Raw genomic sequence first — 18,086 nt, 5'->3', positions numbered from 1 at the left:
GCATTTGTTTGTCCCCTTTTATTGCAAGTTAAAATCAGACAACCAGCTGCAAAGCATGCCATACCACAGCTGTACTGGGCAGGGCATGTGTAATAGGTCAGATCTGTGTGACCAGGCATGCCTCCGGCTCTACATCCAGGGACTGACTGACCAAGGGGGTAAAGGAGCAGGACCCTCCCCCTCCCCATAGACAGCAGGAGGACACTGAGGGCAGCAGGTTTATCGAGTTACACACAGTTACATGAGCGAATGGTCCCGTTGCCGAGGGCAAATCCTGAGATGGCTGCTCTCCATGAGAACCATGATCACAGCAGTGAATCCGTCTCCCCTCGAGAATGTGCTGCAGCCGCAGAAACTGTCCCCCATTCCATCTGAACTCATTCCAAAAATGCAGATTAAAGCCTAAAGATTAAAATAAAGTCCCCAATAACCAGTGTCCAAGCCCAAGGACATCATTCTCTCTCCACCACCCCCCCCCCCCCCCCACTTGGTGGAGACTGTCTCAGGGAAGTTGGGGGAGGGGGGAAAGAAGGTCATTGCTCCTCCAGCCTCCCATCATTGCAGATAGGGGGTGACTCTGCCTGAACTGGTGCAGCAATGTCTGGTCCACCCTGCTGTAAGGGCTGGGGTAGCAGTGAGCAACCAGTCAGTGACCCAGCGTTAGTTTTGTACTGCTGGAAGAGAGCCAGAAGGCAGGGAAGACCTGCCCCCGGAGATTAGCTTTGAAACGGAACAGTAGGAACATGCCAGATCCCACAGAGAAAAAAGCCACCTCCCCTGCCTCAAAGTCCAGGTACACACCAACCACACGGGGCAGGGGGACGTGTAAAACTGCCTGCTGATCAGCGTGCCAGATTGATAGTTGTGCCCCAAAGCTCTCTATGCACCAGCTGAGAGCATTTCTGCCCAGCCGGCTGCTGGAGCCACTCCGATCCATGCCTGCACATGCTACCCCGATGGCCCAGAAGCTGCTGCTGCTGCCCTGGATGCCTACTTCCCAGTAATGGCGGCCGTTGGTGAAGCACTGCAAAGCCAGCACCTGGCTGCAGTTGAAGAAACGCTCAGGTAGGTCAGGATATGACTGTAACTGCTCCCCTACGGTTAGCGTAGTGTATCGGTCACTCAGAATGAGCTTCTTGTGGGCACTCCGCTGGTTGAAGGTCACTTTACTGTTGTCTGTTAAATCAAGGACACGTCAGTATTACTGCCGGCGATGCTCTGCACACCACTTGCACACTGCATTTTAACCTGTTGCTGATGCCAACATTTATTACCCAATCCCAGCTGCCTTAAGGTGTCCCCACCCTGCTGAGCAGGGAGCTCCAGGAGTCTAACCCACAGAATAAAGAAGGGGGTCCTGAGCCACTGGTGTTACCCATGCTCATTGAGAGGAGGGCGGAGCTCGAGAGTAGCATGAGTAAGCAATTGCAGTGTAGCTGGTGATAAAGACCTACCTCGTTCCACCTTCCCATTGTACCTCTGCTGCCAGAGGTTCCCTTACACTCATGTAGCTACTCTCTAATTTGGGCCTTGTGGTCACCCCAAACAACGGCTCCACCTTCAGCCACTTGCACCCCACCCCTCATTTGTCTGTTCCCTTGGACCACCATTGGCATTGTTTCCAGTTCCATTCTCAGTGGCCAGGATCTTATCCGCTTTGCTGCCTCTGAACAGAGGAACAGGTTAACACACACAGGCGCCCTAGCATTGGATACATGGTGGCCATATTTGTAAGTGGAGGAGGGCCTTTTTGGAGTAGTGATTTTGAGATTAAAGTGCAGAGGCTTTGTTGAGGAGCTGGTGATATGACAAGGTAAGGTCCTTCCTTTCATGAGGGGTGCAACTAGAGGTCATGGGTTAAGGGTGAAAGGTGAAGTAAGTAAGGGAAACTTATGGGTAACTTCACTCAAGGTGGTAAGGGTGTGGACAAAGCTGACAGAGGAAGAGGTAAATGCAGGTTCAATCTCAAGATTTAGGGATTTGGGTAGGTACATGGATGGGAGGAATAAGGAAGGCTGTGGTCCAGGTGCAAGTTGATGGGATGAGACAGTGCCAGTATGACATGAACTAGATGGGCTTAATGGCCTGTTTGTGCTGTAGTAAGTAGCAGTGGCCTGCTTCCTGTGAGGTGCTGGAGATCAGAGTAATTGGGTATCCCTGATGACTGTCTAGGTGTGTCTTAACTGCAGCACCTTTCTGACCACTGACTCTGAGGTAGTGTGTATTTATAGATGGAAAGGTTCAGTCCAAAAGATGAATGACCACTAGAAGGAACAAGATTTTCCTGTGGCTCTCTCCCACCCCCCCCCAAAAAAAAAGTATTGTTTTTTAGACACCATAGAGTTGGGGTGGGGTGGCTTTGCAGCCACTTCAGTAGGACAAGTATAGTTGGTGTACTGCCTTCCTGGCATCAGAGTTGAGAATGTCTGAACAGATGCAGAACATTAAAAGGAAAGAATGAGCACCCAGAGGTTATACTAAATGATGAGGTATTGTAAAGAGAATTCAGGTAGTTAGGTAGGAAGCTGAAAAGCTGGAGCTCAGGGTTACTCCATGTCCTCTTGTTAGTGAATATATAAATAGATTAATATGTGGCTAATGAAATGGATCTTGTGGGCAGGGGTGACAGGTTACATCTGGACTGCAAGGGGACAAATATCCTTGCAGGAAGGTTTAAAGTGGTGAGGCGAGGTGTGATCCAGAATGTCCAGGCAGAGCCAACTGTTATGTTTGGCTGCAGGTTAGGCAGATTAGCCAAGTATATGGATCAACAGAGGGGTTTACAATATGGTTGTTGTCAAGGGAAGGGCAGGACTGACAGCTCAGGGTATGGAAGTTCTAATAGAGGGTGTGCAAATGGGTACGGTGTGTTGTACTGCTGATCAGAGACAGTATTGTGGAAGAATACAGGGAGGATATGGAGGGAGGCAAAAAGTACAATGCAGGAATAAGGAAAGAGTTGTGCGCTTAACACAATTATAGTGTAAGCCTCATGGTATTCAGTAGGAGATGGAAACTGCAGACATGCAGGTAGTTGGCAGGGTAGCAGTGGCAAAGTGTGAAACTAATTCAGGATTACCTTAGTGCAATGGTGTTAGATGGGAAAGTATTTACCAAATGCATTTGAGGGTTTTGTGAAGCAATGTGTATATTGAACTTGACTTGCGGCCAGGGTCCACACTTGGATACACTGAGTAAAGACTGACTTGGTGGGATCAGGTGGTTTTGTGCAGGAAAGATTCTCACAAACCCAATCAAGTTTTCTGAGGATAAACAGGAGGACCTGCTGAGTTCCTCCAGCATTTTGTGTGTGTTGCTATGTTTTCTGAGGAGGTAGCAAAGGAAACTGATGAATGCTGAAAGGCAGACTTGGATTTTTGATGAGGCTCAACGCCATCAGCACTGATAGAGGAGAAGGCAACAACCACCAGAGATCCCCAGTATCTGGGTCATGCTATCTTGCAGCTTCCCTTGAGCCTGAAATTCCACACCACCAGGTTCAGGTATGGCTACTTCTCTTCAACCCTGATCATTACAGTTCAGCAACATTATGACCAATTTCCACTAAAATTGACTTTTTTGTTCTGTTTGTGCCTTTTTGTACATAATTTGTTTTCCTTGTGAATGCTGTGTACCTGCGATGTCATTGCCCTGCGCACACACATACTTGTGCACTTGACAATAAATTCGACTGAATGGTTCCAGAAGTTTAAACCACAAATGATCTGAGGTTGTGTTGATGAAATTAATACAAATTGGTTTGGTGACCAAGGAAGAGGGGTGTTTGGAAGTCTGTATCCAGTGGAGTACTGCAGAGACCGGTGCTGGGACCTTGTCAAAAATGACAGATCAGAAAGCAGGTGGGGGAAATGCGGAGTGAAGCTGGACAGAGGGACACTGCTGAGCTTGTAAGTCAAGTGGAGTTGGTGGCAGATGGGCAAGTGTGAAGTAACAAACTTTGGGAGGTCAGATCCAAAAGGAACAGAGTACATGGTGGGGCCTGACCAGCAGAGATGTTACCCAGGGACCTTGTGGGTGTTGGAGGGATTTGGCATGTTGCCTTTGTAGGCCAAGGTACCACTGGGCTGCACAAAATATTGGTTAGTCTGCGCTGGAGTAACATATGGAGGGAGCTTCACTGCGTCTGACCTGTACTGTCCTTTCCCCTTAAGAGATGGGCAGTGTGGGAGGAGGTTTGCTCTGCCTTGACTGTTTCCCCAAACACTAACCTGCTTTTTTAGGTGTGAATGCATTTACCAACCCCTCCCACAGCACCTCCTCACCCTGCAGACCAAAGCCAGGAGCAGGGGCTGGTCTGTGTGCAGGTGAAGATCAGGCTGGAGCTACTCACACTGCATGTAGTCCTGTCGTGTCTGCGGCACAGAGGCACTACTGGGGTTGGATGGCCTCCCTGTGGGAAAAATAGACAGAGTTACACAGTGCCAGTGATACAAATCTCACAGCAAAGGGCTGGGGAAAGAGCATTGGGTTAGGGGAATGAGCAAGGAGATCTAGACATTGTGGAAGAGGTACAAAGTTTTCTGGTGTATACAACAGGGCACAAGTGACTCCATTGTGGAGGGAGGGGTGGGTGTTAGGGGCACAGGGTACAGCAAACCACTCACTGTGTTTCTCTGTCTCATCAGACGTCTGGCGTGGAGTTGCTGAAGGTTTGGGTTTTGATTTCCCTGCAGAATAAGAGACTAATTAAGCCCCAATCCACCTTGTTCACTCCCTGTGTACACAAGGACTCAGAGCCTAAGTGACCAACAACCCCAAGGCCTTTCAGCTATTTGAAGTTGCATGTTGAGCATGTAAATCAGAACCATTCCCTGGTACAAAATTGCCGCCTGCAAGGTGCCCACAGTAACTCTATTTATGCTCAGTTGCAATCAGTTCATCAGCTTTCCCTCAGCTCTCCTTTAAATCTTTCCCCTCTCACCTTAAACCCATACTTTCTGGCTTTATATATTCCTACCCAGAAGTAAAGACTGTCACCATCCACCTTATCTGTAGTCCTTGTTAATTTTTTTAAATTGCTAAGGTCACACCTCAGTCTCCTTCACTCCAGGGGAAAAAGTAAACTTTCCAGCCTCTCCTCGTAACTCAAGCTCCCCAGTCCAGTGACGTGCTCATGAAACTTTTCTGCTCCTTGTCTAATTAAATCTCTCCTCTAGGTGGGTGACCAGACTGCACAAACAATACTCTGTGTGGTCTCGCCAATGACTGTATAACTGTAACATGACATACCAACTCCTGTACTCAGCTGGCGTATCAAACTCCTTCACCACCCTGTGTTTCTACTTTCAGGGGTCTATATACCTGTACCCCTAGGTTTCTCTGCACAACACTCAGAAAGGGTTCTGCCAGTTGCCTTCCCTTCCTTCAACCATCCATGGTTGTACTCTGGCAGCCCTCAGCTCTGGTGATTGGGAGCTGGTAAGACAGTACCATAGATGCATAATCAGGGTAACACCATGATCTGACCCACACAGTACCCCATGCCCTCACTCACTGGTTCTGCCTGGCTTGTCCTCAGATGGTTTTCCCACTTCTGGTGGTTCTCTTGTTCCGAAAAAGAGAGGTTGCGGGTCTCCTGAAGTTACATAGAACACAAAACAGAACAGTACAGCACGGTAACCGGCCTTTCAACCAACGATGTTACATTGAGTGCTAAAGCAGAAACAGGTTTTTGGGAAGTGAGCACAGTGAGTGAACGAGGTGGGATGGCAGATCTCGGCAATGTGGACTTGAGTTGAGCTATTCATGAGGTCTTACATGGTAGGCTGGTCCAGAAGTTAGAACACATGGGATGCAGGTTGAGAGAGAAAAGTGGATATAACATAGAGAGCATACTGGAGACCTGTACCCAGGGTTGGTGCTGGGTCCCTCAGTGTTTGATATACAGTAAGATGGCACAGGTGAAGTACAGTGACTTGCTGGCAGCAAACAAAACTACCAACTACCTTATTAATCATTCTTTTTCTGCACAATGATCACTACAAATAATAGCCTGTAACTTCCCTTTTGGAGCTGAGCTTTTGTGCCACCTGTACAACCTGGCATATTTGAGGTGCAAACTGAAGCCTTGAAGGTGCAGCACAGTTGCGGCGTGGAATGTACAGGCCGAATCGAGGTGGCTTGGCCCAGGTACAAGAGTGGGGAATGTTAGGGCACTGCTGGAGGGGACTTGCAGGCGATATGATGTGGCAGGGTCTGGGTCTGAGAGCAATGAACGACCCAAGGTTTGGATGATTTAAGTGCAGGGTCAGATTGAAAAGGTAAGGGTGTTGCGGCCGGGGGCGAGGGACAGGCCAGTGTTCAGCTCACTTATCTGCAAGGTGTACTCGTCTCTGCTGAAATGAGGTTGTGACCTGCAACTAATGGGTCCTGATTTGACTGCAGTGTTGACTGGTTTCATAGCTGTGAACTCACTTTTGTGAACTTCAGTTCTGAATATCATTTCTTATTTTTATTGTCTGCAGTATTTGTTTCTTTTTCTGCACACTGGGTGTTTGACAGTCTTATGTTTAATGGGTTCTGTTGGGTTTCTTTGGCTGCCTGTAAGGAAATGAATTTATATATATATTTTAATAATAAATATACTTTGAAATTCAAACTATATATTACTGACTGGGAATGAGATTGTGGGTGGCATGTTTGTAAATCATGATGAGGGGGGAGTTGTGGCAGTTCATGAGGACGCATGGCTTGGAGTTCAGGGAGGGGAGGGGAGGGGAATGAGTCCCTGAAAGGAGGGAGGGAGCAGCAAAGTTGTTTCTTGTTGGCTTTGCACAGCTTACCCCAACACTTGCACCTACTTCTCTGGAGGCTGAGGGGAAACCTAACAAACTTACAAAAGAGCAGATGAAGGTGTACTGGCCATGTCAGCTTCGAGGTGTGGTGTATCACTTACAATCAGGGGTCTACCACTCACCTGGGATCTCCAACTGATCTGAGACAAGTATTTGCCTCAAATCTTGTATTTTGTTCTTGGATTTCTCTGCCAAATAAAAACAAGATGATTAAATGCCAACCTTCGGTGTCCTCTCACCCTTCCTGCCCTCTCCTCCCTCCCAAGTTTATCATCCACAGGTTCCTCTTTCATTCCCCCTCACATTCTACAAAACAGAATGTTATGTAGGATTTATTGAGGACAATAAAAGAGCAATGGCTTACTGCTGAGGCCTTGTATTTTTTTATTGAGATAGAGTGCAGAATAGATCTTCCAAGCCACACCACCCATCAATCCCTAATTTAATCTGAGCCTAATCAAGGAACAATTTACAATGACCAAATAACCTACCAACCAGTATGTCTTTGGACTGTGGGAGGAAACCAGAGTGCTCAGAGGAAAGGCATGTGGTCATGGGAAGAATGTACAAACTCTTTACAGGCAGCAGTGGCATTGACCCTGGGTTGCCTGTACTGTAAAGCATTGTGCTATGTGCCACCCCAAGGCATTGGTCTGACCGCATTTGGAATATTGTGAACAATGTTGGACTCCTTGTCGAAGGAGAAATGTGTTGGTCATGGAGAGAACCCAGAGGAGATTCACAAGAATTAATTATCCCAGAAATAAAAGGGTTAACATATGAGAAGAATTTGTTTCCAATGTTCAGAAAAGGGGGTGGGGGGGAATCTCATTGAAACTTACCAGTTATTGAAAGGCCTAGACAGTGTTTCATATAGTGAGAGTGTCTAGGACCAGAGGGCATAACTTCAATAAAGGGACATCCATTTAGAAAAGAGAATGAATTTCTTTAGTCAGAATGGCAAATCTGTGGAAGTCATTGGATATATTTAAAGTGGAGGTTGATAGCTTCTTGATTAGTAAGGGCATCAAAAGTTACAGGGAGAAGGCAGGAGAACGGGGCTGAGGGGGAAAATAAATCAGCCAGGATGCAATGACGGTGCAAACTCAAGGAGCTGAATGGTCTAATTCTGCTCCTGTATTTTTTGATTTCTCCCTGGCGTTACTGGGCAGTGATAGAGGAGCAATAACACTGGTTGATTCAAATTTTTCTGCTCCCACCGCTCCCCATGTATCCTAGTCACTTGCTGATTCCCCCCCTCCGCCCCCACCTTTCTCTAACCCCGGAATGGGATGCAGGATGTCTGATTCCCCTCCTCTCTAACCCAGGGTCACTGGATAGAGGAGGGCGCAGGAATACTAGCTGATTTGTGAGAATCCCTGCCAATTCCAGGGTCAGGAGCAGGAATCCTGGGTGATTCCCAGCCACCTCTCTCTCTAACCTTGGGGTTACTGTACAGTAATGGAGAATAGGAATCCTGGGTGATTTCCCCCCTCTCTAACCCAGGGGTCACTGGACAGTGGTGGTAGTGGGAAGCCATTTTCTCATTCTTAAATGGGTATCTGGCCTCAGCATCTCACTGGTCCACACTGGAACTTGTGGCCCAGGTGACTGACAGGATTTGGAAGAATGTGATGGGATGGGATCTCATTGAAACCTACTTAATGCTGAAAGGACTAGATAGGGTGGATGTGGAGAGGATATTTTCTATGGTATGGATATCAAGAATTAGTCGGCACAGCCTCAAAATTAAGGGGCAACCTTTTGGAACAGAGGTAGGGAGGACTTTTTTTTAAGCCAGAGAGCAGTGAATCTGTGGCATGCTCTGCCACAGACTGCGGTGGAGGCGATCATTTTCTGATCAGTCAAGGCATCAAAGGATATGGCGAGAAGGTAGGTGTATAGGGTTGAGTGGAATCTGGGATCAGCCATAATGGAATAGCAGAGAAGACTTGATGGGCTGAGTGGCCTAATTCTGTCCTTGAGTCTTATGGGGTCATGCAGTACAACAGACACACATTCAGGGAGTCACGGCTACAGAAGGTGACTTCACCAGTACCCCACACCGTTACTTACTGCTTTTGCCCATCTTGTCCTCGGACGGATTGCTAACTTCGGATGGCTGTCTTGTTCCAGCAGATACCGATTTCTGATCTGGGAGGCATCCTGTGGATGTTACAACAGCTCTGACAGAAATCTGGTTGTAGGGTGGGTGGTCTGGCAGTTCAGTGTTCTGGGGGAGTAATTCTCTCAGTGTGACAGGTAGAGGGTGCATTATGGATTAGGGAGACGGAGCAATAGAGGATATTGTGAAGGGAGAATTGTATCTTGCGTCTATATGGATGGAATTTAGAGATAAGAAAGGGCTCTGATTGGATTATACAGATTGAGTACCCTTATCTGAAATGCTTGGGTCAGGAAGTGTTTCAGAATTGAGGTTTTTGGATAAGGGTGTTCAACCTGTACTATAACTCCTAGTAACCTTTGATGGGGTGGGGGTGTTCAGAGGCGCAACTATGTCATGAAAGAAGACCTCACCTGTTCCCCAACACCACCACACTCCTCCGGTTGGCGCAACTGGTACTCAACACTTAATGACCTCTCTTTTGGCTCTTCCCACTTTATTCAGACCACGGGTGTAGTTATGGGCACTCGCTTGGGCCCGAGCTATCCCTGCCATTTTGTTGGTTATGTGGAATGGTCTATACTGGTAACTGCTCCCCAACTTTTCCTTCGCTACATTGACGACTACATCAGTGCTGCTTCCTGCACCCATGCTGAGCTTGTCAATTTCATCGACTTTGCCTCTAACTTCCACCCAGCCCTCAAATTCACTTGGTCCATCTCGGACACTTCTCTTCCCTTTCTTGATCTCTCAGTCTCCATCTACGGAGACACTGTCCACTGACATTTCTATAAACCCACTGACTCTCATAACTACCTCGACTATACCTCTTCCCACCCTGCCAAGTGCAAAAATGCTATTCCCTATTCCCAGTTCCTCTGTCCAGGATGAGGCTTTCTGTTCAAGGACATCTCAAATGTCCTCTTTAAGGATCGTGGTTTCCCTTCTGCCATCATCAATGATGCCTTCACCTGCATCTCCTCCATTTCCTGCACTTCGGCCCTCACCCCATCCTCCCGTCATCACAACAGGGATAGAGTTCCCCTTGTCCTCACCTACCACCCCACCAGCCTCTGGATCCAGCATATTATCCTTCACAACTTCCGCCACCTTCAACAGGACCCCACCACTAAGCACATCTTTCCCTCTCTACCCCTCTCTGCTTTTCGCAGGGATCGTTCCCTCTGCGACTCCCTGATCCACACGTCCCACCCCATGGATCTCCCAACTGGAACTTATCCCTGCAAGCGTAAGTGCTACACCTGTCCCTAGACCTCCTCTCTTACCACCATTCAGGGCCCCAAACTGTCCTTCCAGGTGAGGCAACACTTCACTTTTTAGTCTGCTGGGGTCACCTATTGCATCCGGTGCTCCCGGTGCGGCCTCCTCTACATCAGCAAGACCCGACGCAGATTGGGGGACTGCTTCATCGAGCACCTCCGCTCCGTCCACCACAACAGACAGGATCTCCCGGTTGCCACCCACTTCAACTCTGCTTCACATTCCCATTCGGATATGTTCATACATGACCTCCTCTACTGCCATGATGAGGCCAAACTCAGGTTGGAGGAGCAACACCTCATATACCGCCTGGGTAGTCTCCAGCCCCTCGGCATGAACATTGAATTCTCCAACTTCCGGTAATTCCCTCCCTCTCCCATCACTCATCCCAGTTTCACTCTGCCTCCTCCTTACATTCATTCCTTCACCTCTCCTGCCTATCCCCTCCCCCACCCCTTGATCTTTCCTCTGATTGGTTTTTAACCTGACACCCCCCCACCTTCTTTATAGGGCCCCTGCCCCCTCCCTCTTCAGTCCTGACAAAGGGTCTAGGCCCAAAACGTTGACTGCTCGTTTCTACGGATGCTGCCCGACCTGCTGAGTTCCTCCAACTTGTACATCTTGATTTGACCACAGCATCTGCAGTGTACTTTGTGTTTATGTCACGAAAGAATAGGACCTATCAAGCGTGACAGTGGGAAAGTGTGTATGGAACCAGAGGAAATAGAGGTATGCAATGAATACTTTACTTCAGTATTCACTATGGAAAAAAAAAAAATCGGTGATTGTAGTGCAGACTTGCAGCAGACAGAAAAGCTTGAGCAAGTAGATATTAAGGAAGAGGATGTGCTGGAGCTTTTGGAAAGTATCAAGTTGGATAAGTTGCCGGGACTGGATGAGATGTACCGCACACTACTGTGGGAGGTGAGGGAGGAGATTGCTGAGCCTCTGGTAATGATCTTTGCATCATCAATGGGGATGTGAGGATTGGAGGGTTGCGGATGTTGTTCCTTTATTCAAGAAAGGGAGTAGAGAGAGCCCAGGAAATTATAGACCAGTGAGTCTTACCTCAGGGGTTGGTAAGTTAATGGAGAAGATCCTGAGAGGCAGGATTAATGAACATTTAGAGAGGTATAATATTATTAATGATAGTCAGCATGGCTTTGTCAAGGGTAGGTCATTCCTTACAAGCCTGATTGAATTTTTTGAGGATGTGACTAAACATATTGATAAAGGAAGAGCAGTAGATACAGTATATATGGATTTCAGCAAGACATTTGATAAGGTACCCCATGCAAGGCTTATTGAGAAAGTAAGGAGGCATGGGATCCAAGGGGACATTGCTTTGTGGATCCAGAACAGGCTTGCCCACAGAAGGCAAAGAGTGGTTGTAGATGGGTCATATTCTGCATGGAGGTCGGTGACCGGTGTGCCTCGGGGATCTGTTCTGGGACCCTTAGTCTTCATGATTTTTATAAATGACCTGGATGAGTAAGTGGAGGGATGGGTTAGTAAATTTGCTGATAACACAAAGGTTGGGGATGTTGTGGATAGTGTGGAGGGCTGTCAGAGGTTACAGTGGGACATTGATAGGATGCCAAACTGGGCTGATAAGTGGTAGATAGAGTTCAACCCAGATAACTGTGAGTTGGTTCATTTTGGTAGGTCAAATATGATGGCAGAATATAGTATTAATGGTAAGACTCTTGGCAGCATGGAGGATCAGAGGGATCTTGGGGTCCAAGACGATTGGACACTCGAAGCAGCTGCGCAGGTTGACTCTGCAGTTAAGAAGGCATATGGTGTATTGGCCTTCATCAATTGTGGAATTGAATTTAGGAGCCGAGAGGTAAAGTTGCAGCCATATCGGACCCTGGTCAGACCCCCATTTGGAGTACTGTGCTTAGTTCTGGTCGCCTTACTACAGGAAGGATGTGCAACCATAGAAAGGGTGCAGAGGAGATTTACAAGGATGTTGCCTGGATTGGGGAGCATGCCCTATGAAAATAGGTTGAATTAACACAGCCTTTTCTCCTTGGAGCAACGGAGGATGAGAGGTGACCTGATAGAGGTGAATAAGATGATGAGAGGCATTGATCGTGTGGATAGACAGAGGCTTTTTCCCAGGGCTGAAATGGCTGCCACAAGAGAACACAGGTTTAAGGTGCTTGCAAGTAGGTACAGAGATGTCAGGGGTAAGTTTTTTTTTTACTCAGAGTGGTGAGTGGATGGAATGGGCTGCCAGCAATGGTGGTGGAGACAGATACGATAGGGTCTCAAGAAACTTTTGAATAGGTACACAGAGCTTAGAAAAATAAAGGGCTATGGGTAACCCTTGTAATTTCTAAGGTAGGGACATGTTTGGCACACCTTTGTGGGCCGAAGGGCCTGTATTGTGCTGTAGGTTTTCTGTGTTTCTATGAAATCGCTGATATGTCTACTTGTGTGGAGGTTTGATCTGAGTTTTATTTTGAGGTGATGAAGATGGCTGAAGAGGACAGGGCAGTGGATACTGTCTACGTGGACTTCAGTAAACCATTCAGCCACGTCTGTTGAGGCAGGCTGGCCCAAAATGGCATATGGGCTCCATGGTCAGTTGGAAATGTGGAAAGAGCATCAGCTTGAGCAGAGAAGACAGGAGAAGTGGAGAGTTGCTTCTCTGTCTGGAGCTCTATGACCAGTGCTGTTCTGCAGGGAGTAGTGCTGGGACCTCTTGTGGATGATATGTAAAAAAATGTAAGTTATTTCGTTACTAAATTTGCAGAGAAAATGAAAACTAGTGAGGGGGTGAGGTACGTTGTCAGGGTCGGGTAGAGATCATTTGGAAACTTGGAGGTTGTTTAGACCATGAGACATAGCTAAATTAGGCTATTTGACCCATTGAGTCTGCTCTGCCATTCAATCATTGCTGGTCCTTTCCCCCAACCCACCCCTGACCCCATTCCTTGGCCTTCTCCCCATAACCTATGATGCTATGTCCAATCAAGACCTTATCAATCTCTGCCTTAAATACACCCAATGACCTGACCTCCGCAACTGCCTGTGTTAATAATTTCCGCAAATTCACCACCCTCTAGCTAAATAATTTCTCTGTATCTGTTTTAAATGGACATTCCCCCCCTTAGCCTGAAGCTGTGCCCTCTTGTCCTTGACTCCTCTACCATGGGAAACATATTTTCCACATCTACTCTGTCTTGGCTTTTCAAAGTTTGAAAGGTTTCAGTGAAATTAACCCCCTCCTCTTCTCTCTCTCCCCCCCCCCCCCAATCCTTCTAAATTTCAGTGAGAACAGACCCACAGCTTGGGGATCTAAATCCCAATGGAGTACCTGGTAAAGCTCTGAAAACTGATGCCAACCAACTGGCGGGTGCATTCAATGAAATTTTCGATCTCTCACTGCTATGGTTGGAAGTTCCCACCTATTTCAAAATGGCAACAATTACACCAGTGCCCACAAAGAGTAGTGTGAACTGCCTTAATAGAACCACAGAACATTACAGCATAGAAACAGGCCTTATAGCCCTTCTTGAGTCTGCCAAACCATCTTTCCGCCTAATCCCACTGATTCGCACAGGACCATATCCCTCCACAACCCCTCATCCATGTACCTGTCAAAGTTTTTCTTAAGTGTTAAAAGTGAGCCCACATTTACCACTTCGTCTGGCAGCTCATTCCACACTCCCACCACTCTCTGGGTGAAGAAGCCCCCCCCCCCCCACAATGTTTCCTTTAAACATTTCCCCCTTCACCCATGTCCTCTGTGTTTTTTTCCTCCCTTAGCCTCAGTGAAAAAAGCCTGCTTGCATTCACTCTATCTATACCCATCATAATTTTACATACCTCTATCAAATCTCCCCTCATTCTTCTACGCTCCAGGGACCTATTCAACCTTTCTCTGTAACTCAGTTTCTCAAGTCCCGGCAACATCCTTGTAAACCTTTTCTGCACTCTTTCAACCTTATTAACATCCTTCCTGTAATTTGGTGACCAAAACTGCACCCAATACTCCAAATTCGGCCTCACCAATCCCTTATACAACCTCAACATAACATTCCAACTCCTATACTCAATACGTTGATTTATAAAGGCCAATGTACCAAAAGCTCTCTTTACGACCCTATCTACCTGTGACACCACTTTTAGGGAATTTTGTATCTGTATTCCCAGATCCCTCTGTTCTGCACTCAGTGCCCGACCATTTACCTTGTATGTTCTACCTTGGTCTGTCCTTTCAATGTGCAATACCTCACACTCGTCTGAATTAAATTCCATCTGCTATTTTTCAGCCCATTTTTCCAGCTGGTCCAAATCCCTCTGCAAGCTTTGAAAACCTTCCTCACTGTCCACTAGACCTCCAATCTTTGTATCATCAGCAAACTTACTGATCCAATTTACCACATTATCATCCAGATCATTGATATAGATAACAAATAACAATTGACCCAGCACAGATCCCTGTGGCACACCACTAGTCACGGGCCTCCATTCAGAGAAGCAATCCTCCACTACCACTCTCTGACTTCTCCCATTGAGCCAATGTCTAATCCAATTTACTACCTCACCATGTATACCTAGCGACTGAATCTTCCTAACTATCCTCCTATGTGGGTCCTTGTCAAAGGCCTTACTGAAGTCCATGTGGACAACATCCACTGCCTTCCCTTCATCCACTTTCCTTGTAGCCTCCTCAAAAAACTCTAATAGATTTGTTAAACATGACCTACCACACACAAAGCCATGTTGACTCTCCCTAATAAGTCCCTGTCTATCCAAATACTTGTAGATCCTATCTCTTAGTACTCCTTCCAATAATTTACCTACTACTGACATCAAACTTACTGGCCTACAACTTCCTGGATTATTTATAGAGCCTTTTTTAAACAATGGAACAACATGAGCTATCCTCCAATCCTCCGGCACCTCACCCGTCGATACCGACATTTTAAATATATCTGCCAGGGCCCCTGCAATTTCAGCACCAGTCTCCTTCAAGATCTGAGGGAACACCCTGTCAGGTGTTGCGGATTTATCTGCTCTGATTTGCCTCAAGATAGCAAGCACCTCATCCTCCTCAATCTGTATAGGTTCCACGATCTCACTGCTTGTTTGCCTTATTTCCATTGACTCCATGCCAGTTTCCTTAGTAAATACAGACACAAAAAACCCATTTAAGATCTCCCCCATTTCTTAAGGTTTCATAAATAGCCGACCACTCTGATCTTAAAGAGGACCAATTTTATCCCTTACTATCCTTTTGCTCTTAATACACCTGTAGAAGCTCTTTGGATTATCTTTCACCTTGACTGCCAAAGCAACCTCGTGTCTTTTAGCCCTCCTGATTTCTTTCTATGTATTTTTTTGCACGTTTTATACTGCTCAAACAACTTATTTGCTCCCTGTTTCCAATACATGTCATACATCTCTCTCTTCTTCTTTATCAGAGTTCCAATATCCCTAGAGAACCTTATTCACTTTGCCTTTAATCCTGACTGGAACATACAAACTCCACACTCAAAATTTCTCCTTTGAAGGGCTCCTACTTACCAATCACATCCTTGCTAGAGAACAACCTGTCCCAATCCATGCTTTTTAAATCCTTTGTCATTTCCTCAAATTTGGCCTTTTTCCAGTTTAGAACCCGAGGACCAGATACCTTTATCCGTGATCAAGTTGAAACTAATGGTGTTATGATCACTGGAACCAAAGTGTTCCCCTACACACACTTCCGTCACCTGTCCTAACTCGTTTCCTAATAGGAGATATGATATTGCATCCTCTCTAGTCAGTACCTCTATATATTGATTTAGAGAAGTTTCCTGAACACATTTTACAAACTCTAACCTGTCTAGACCTTTAACAATATGGGAGTCCCGATCAATATGTGGAAAATTAAAATCTCCTTCTACCACAATTTTAAGTTTCCTACAGTTGTCTGCTATCTGGCTGCAGATTTGCTCCTCCAATTCTCGCTGACTATTGGGTTGTCTATAATACAACTCCATTAATGTAGTCATATCTTTCCCGTTTCTCAGCTGCACCCACATGGCCTCGGTAGACAAGCACTCTTAATATGTCCTGCCTGACCACTGCCGTAACATTTTCCCTGACTAACAATGCCACCCCCCACCCTTCATTCCTCTGCCTCTATCACGTCTGAAACATCAGAACTCTGGAACATTAAGCTGCCAGTCCTGCCCCTCCTGTAGCCAAGTTTCACTAATGGCTCCAATGTCGTAATTCCATGTGTCAATCCACGCCCTCAGCTTGTCAGCCTTCCCCACAATACTCATCGCATTGAAATAGACACACCTCAAGATTATTATCACCACACACAACCCTTCTATTTGTGACTTAGCATTTACTTTTAACTTAATTTATTTTCACCCCTGCTCCACTATCTGCTCTGGCACTCTGGTTCCCATCCCCCTGCAAATCTAGTTTAAACCCCCCTTCCTCAATAGCACCTACAAACCTCTATGCAAGGATATTGGTCCCCCTGTAGTTCAGGTGTAACCTGTCTTTCTTGTACAAGTCCCACCTGCCCCATAAGAGGTCCCAATGATCCTGAAATCTGAAGCCCTGCCCTCTACACCAGTTCCTCAGCCATGTGTTCATCTGCTAGAGCATCCTATTCTTACCCTCACTGGCACAGGTAGCAATCCTCTGATTACCACACTCGATGTCCTGCTTTTTAACTTCCTACCAGGCTCTTTATACTCATGCTTCAGGATGTCCTCACTCTTTCTTCCTATGTTATTGGTACCGATGTGTACCATGACATCTGACTGATCACCCTCCCATTTCAGAATGCTGTGCACGCGATCAGAGACATCCCTGATCCTGGCACCCGGGAGGCAACAAACCATCTGGGAGTCTCTGTCACGACCACAGAACCTCCTGTCTGTACCTCTGTCAAGTCCCCTATCAATACCGCTCTCCTCTTCTTCCACCCTCCCTTCTGCACTGCAGAACCAGACTCAGTGCCAGAGATCCAGCTGCCGCAACTTGTCCCAGGTAAGTCATCCCTCCCAACAGTATCCAAATTGGTATACTTGTTGAGGGGAATGGCCACAGGGGAGCCGTGCTCTGCCTGCCCTTTCCCCTTCCCTTGCCTGACGGTAATCCAATAACCTGTGCACTGGCGTAACTTCCTCCCTGAAACTACCTAAAAAACTCCTCATTCTCCCGAATGATCCAGAGGTCATCCAGCTCCTGCTCCAGTTCCCTAATGCAGTTTGTAAGGAGCTACACAGCTGGATGCACTTCTTGCAGGTGTCGTCCCACTGTCTTCCCTGGAGGTCTCCCTGTCTTCCCACATCCTGCAAGAGGAGCATTCCAACATCCTGCCTGGCATTCTCTCTACTCTAAAAGAATAAAACAAAACTTACCAGAACCTACCTTTGCCTCTGCCTATTCATGCCGAAGCCTGTTGAGCCAAAGCTGTCCCACTCTGCTGCCCGTTGTATATGGTGGTCTTTTATTTTTTAAAACCTTTGGTGCTCTATGTTACATGCCTGCGCAGTCTAGCCTCTTTTCCCCAAGCAGTGTAAAAAAAAAGACTTCTCTCTGAGTTTCCTTTACTCCTTCACTCTCAGCCTCAGTCCAATAGCACTCACACCTACGGTGATGAAATGCTTTGAGAGGTTGGTCATGGCTAGAATCAACTGCCTTAGCAAGGACCTGGACCCACTGCAGTTTGCCTATCGCCACAATAGTTCTACGGCAAATGCAATCTCAATAGCTCTTCACACGGCCATAGATCACCTGGACAATAAAACACTTGTGTCAGGATGTTGTTCGTTGACTATAGCTCAGTGTTTAACACCATCATTCCCACAGTCCTGATCGATAAGATACAGAACCTG

The 18,086-nt window shown here is 46.8% G+C and overlaps 1 protein-coding gene across 2 annotated transcripts in view; it reads right to left on the bottom strand.

Annotated features, from left to right (window-relative positions):
- Positions 1-2: 2 nt before the first annotated feature.
- The window catches only part of trim25 (tripartite motif containing 25), a 110,627-nt gene continuing 92,543 nt past the window's right edge, over positions 3-18,086 (bottom strand). The window contains exons 6-11 of one of the 2 annotated variants that reach the window (XM_059948136.1): positions 8,892-8,981; positions 6,938-7,003; positions 5,516-5,596; positions 4,626-4,688; positions 4,352-4,411; positions 3-1,176 (exon numbers count right to left, since the gene is read on the bottom strand). In XM_059948136.1, coding sequence (XP_059804119.1) covers positions 647-1,176; positions 4,352-4,411; positions 4,626-4,688; positions 5,516-5,596; positions 6,938-7,003; positions 8,892-8,981 — 890 coding nt within the window. In that variant the 3' untranslated portion in view covers positions 3-646. The remainder of the gene's footprint in view (positions 1,177-4,351; positions 4,412-4,625; positions 4,689-5,515; positions 5,597-6,937; positions 7,004-8,891; positions 8,982-18,086) is intronic. The other variant, XM_059948137.1, reaches the window with a different exon arrangement.

Source organism: Hypanus sabinus, chromosome 23 (assembly GCF_030144855.1).
Source record: "Hypanus sabinus isolate sHypSab1 chromosome 23, sHypSab1.hap1, whole genome shotgun sequence".
Lineage (NCBI taxonomy): Eukaryota > Metazoa > Chordata > Chondrichthyes > Myliobatiformes > Dasyatidae > Hypanus > Hypanus sabinus.
This window is presented reverse-complemented; position numbering and strand designations above follow the sequence as displayed.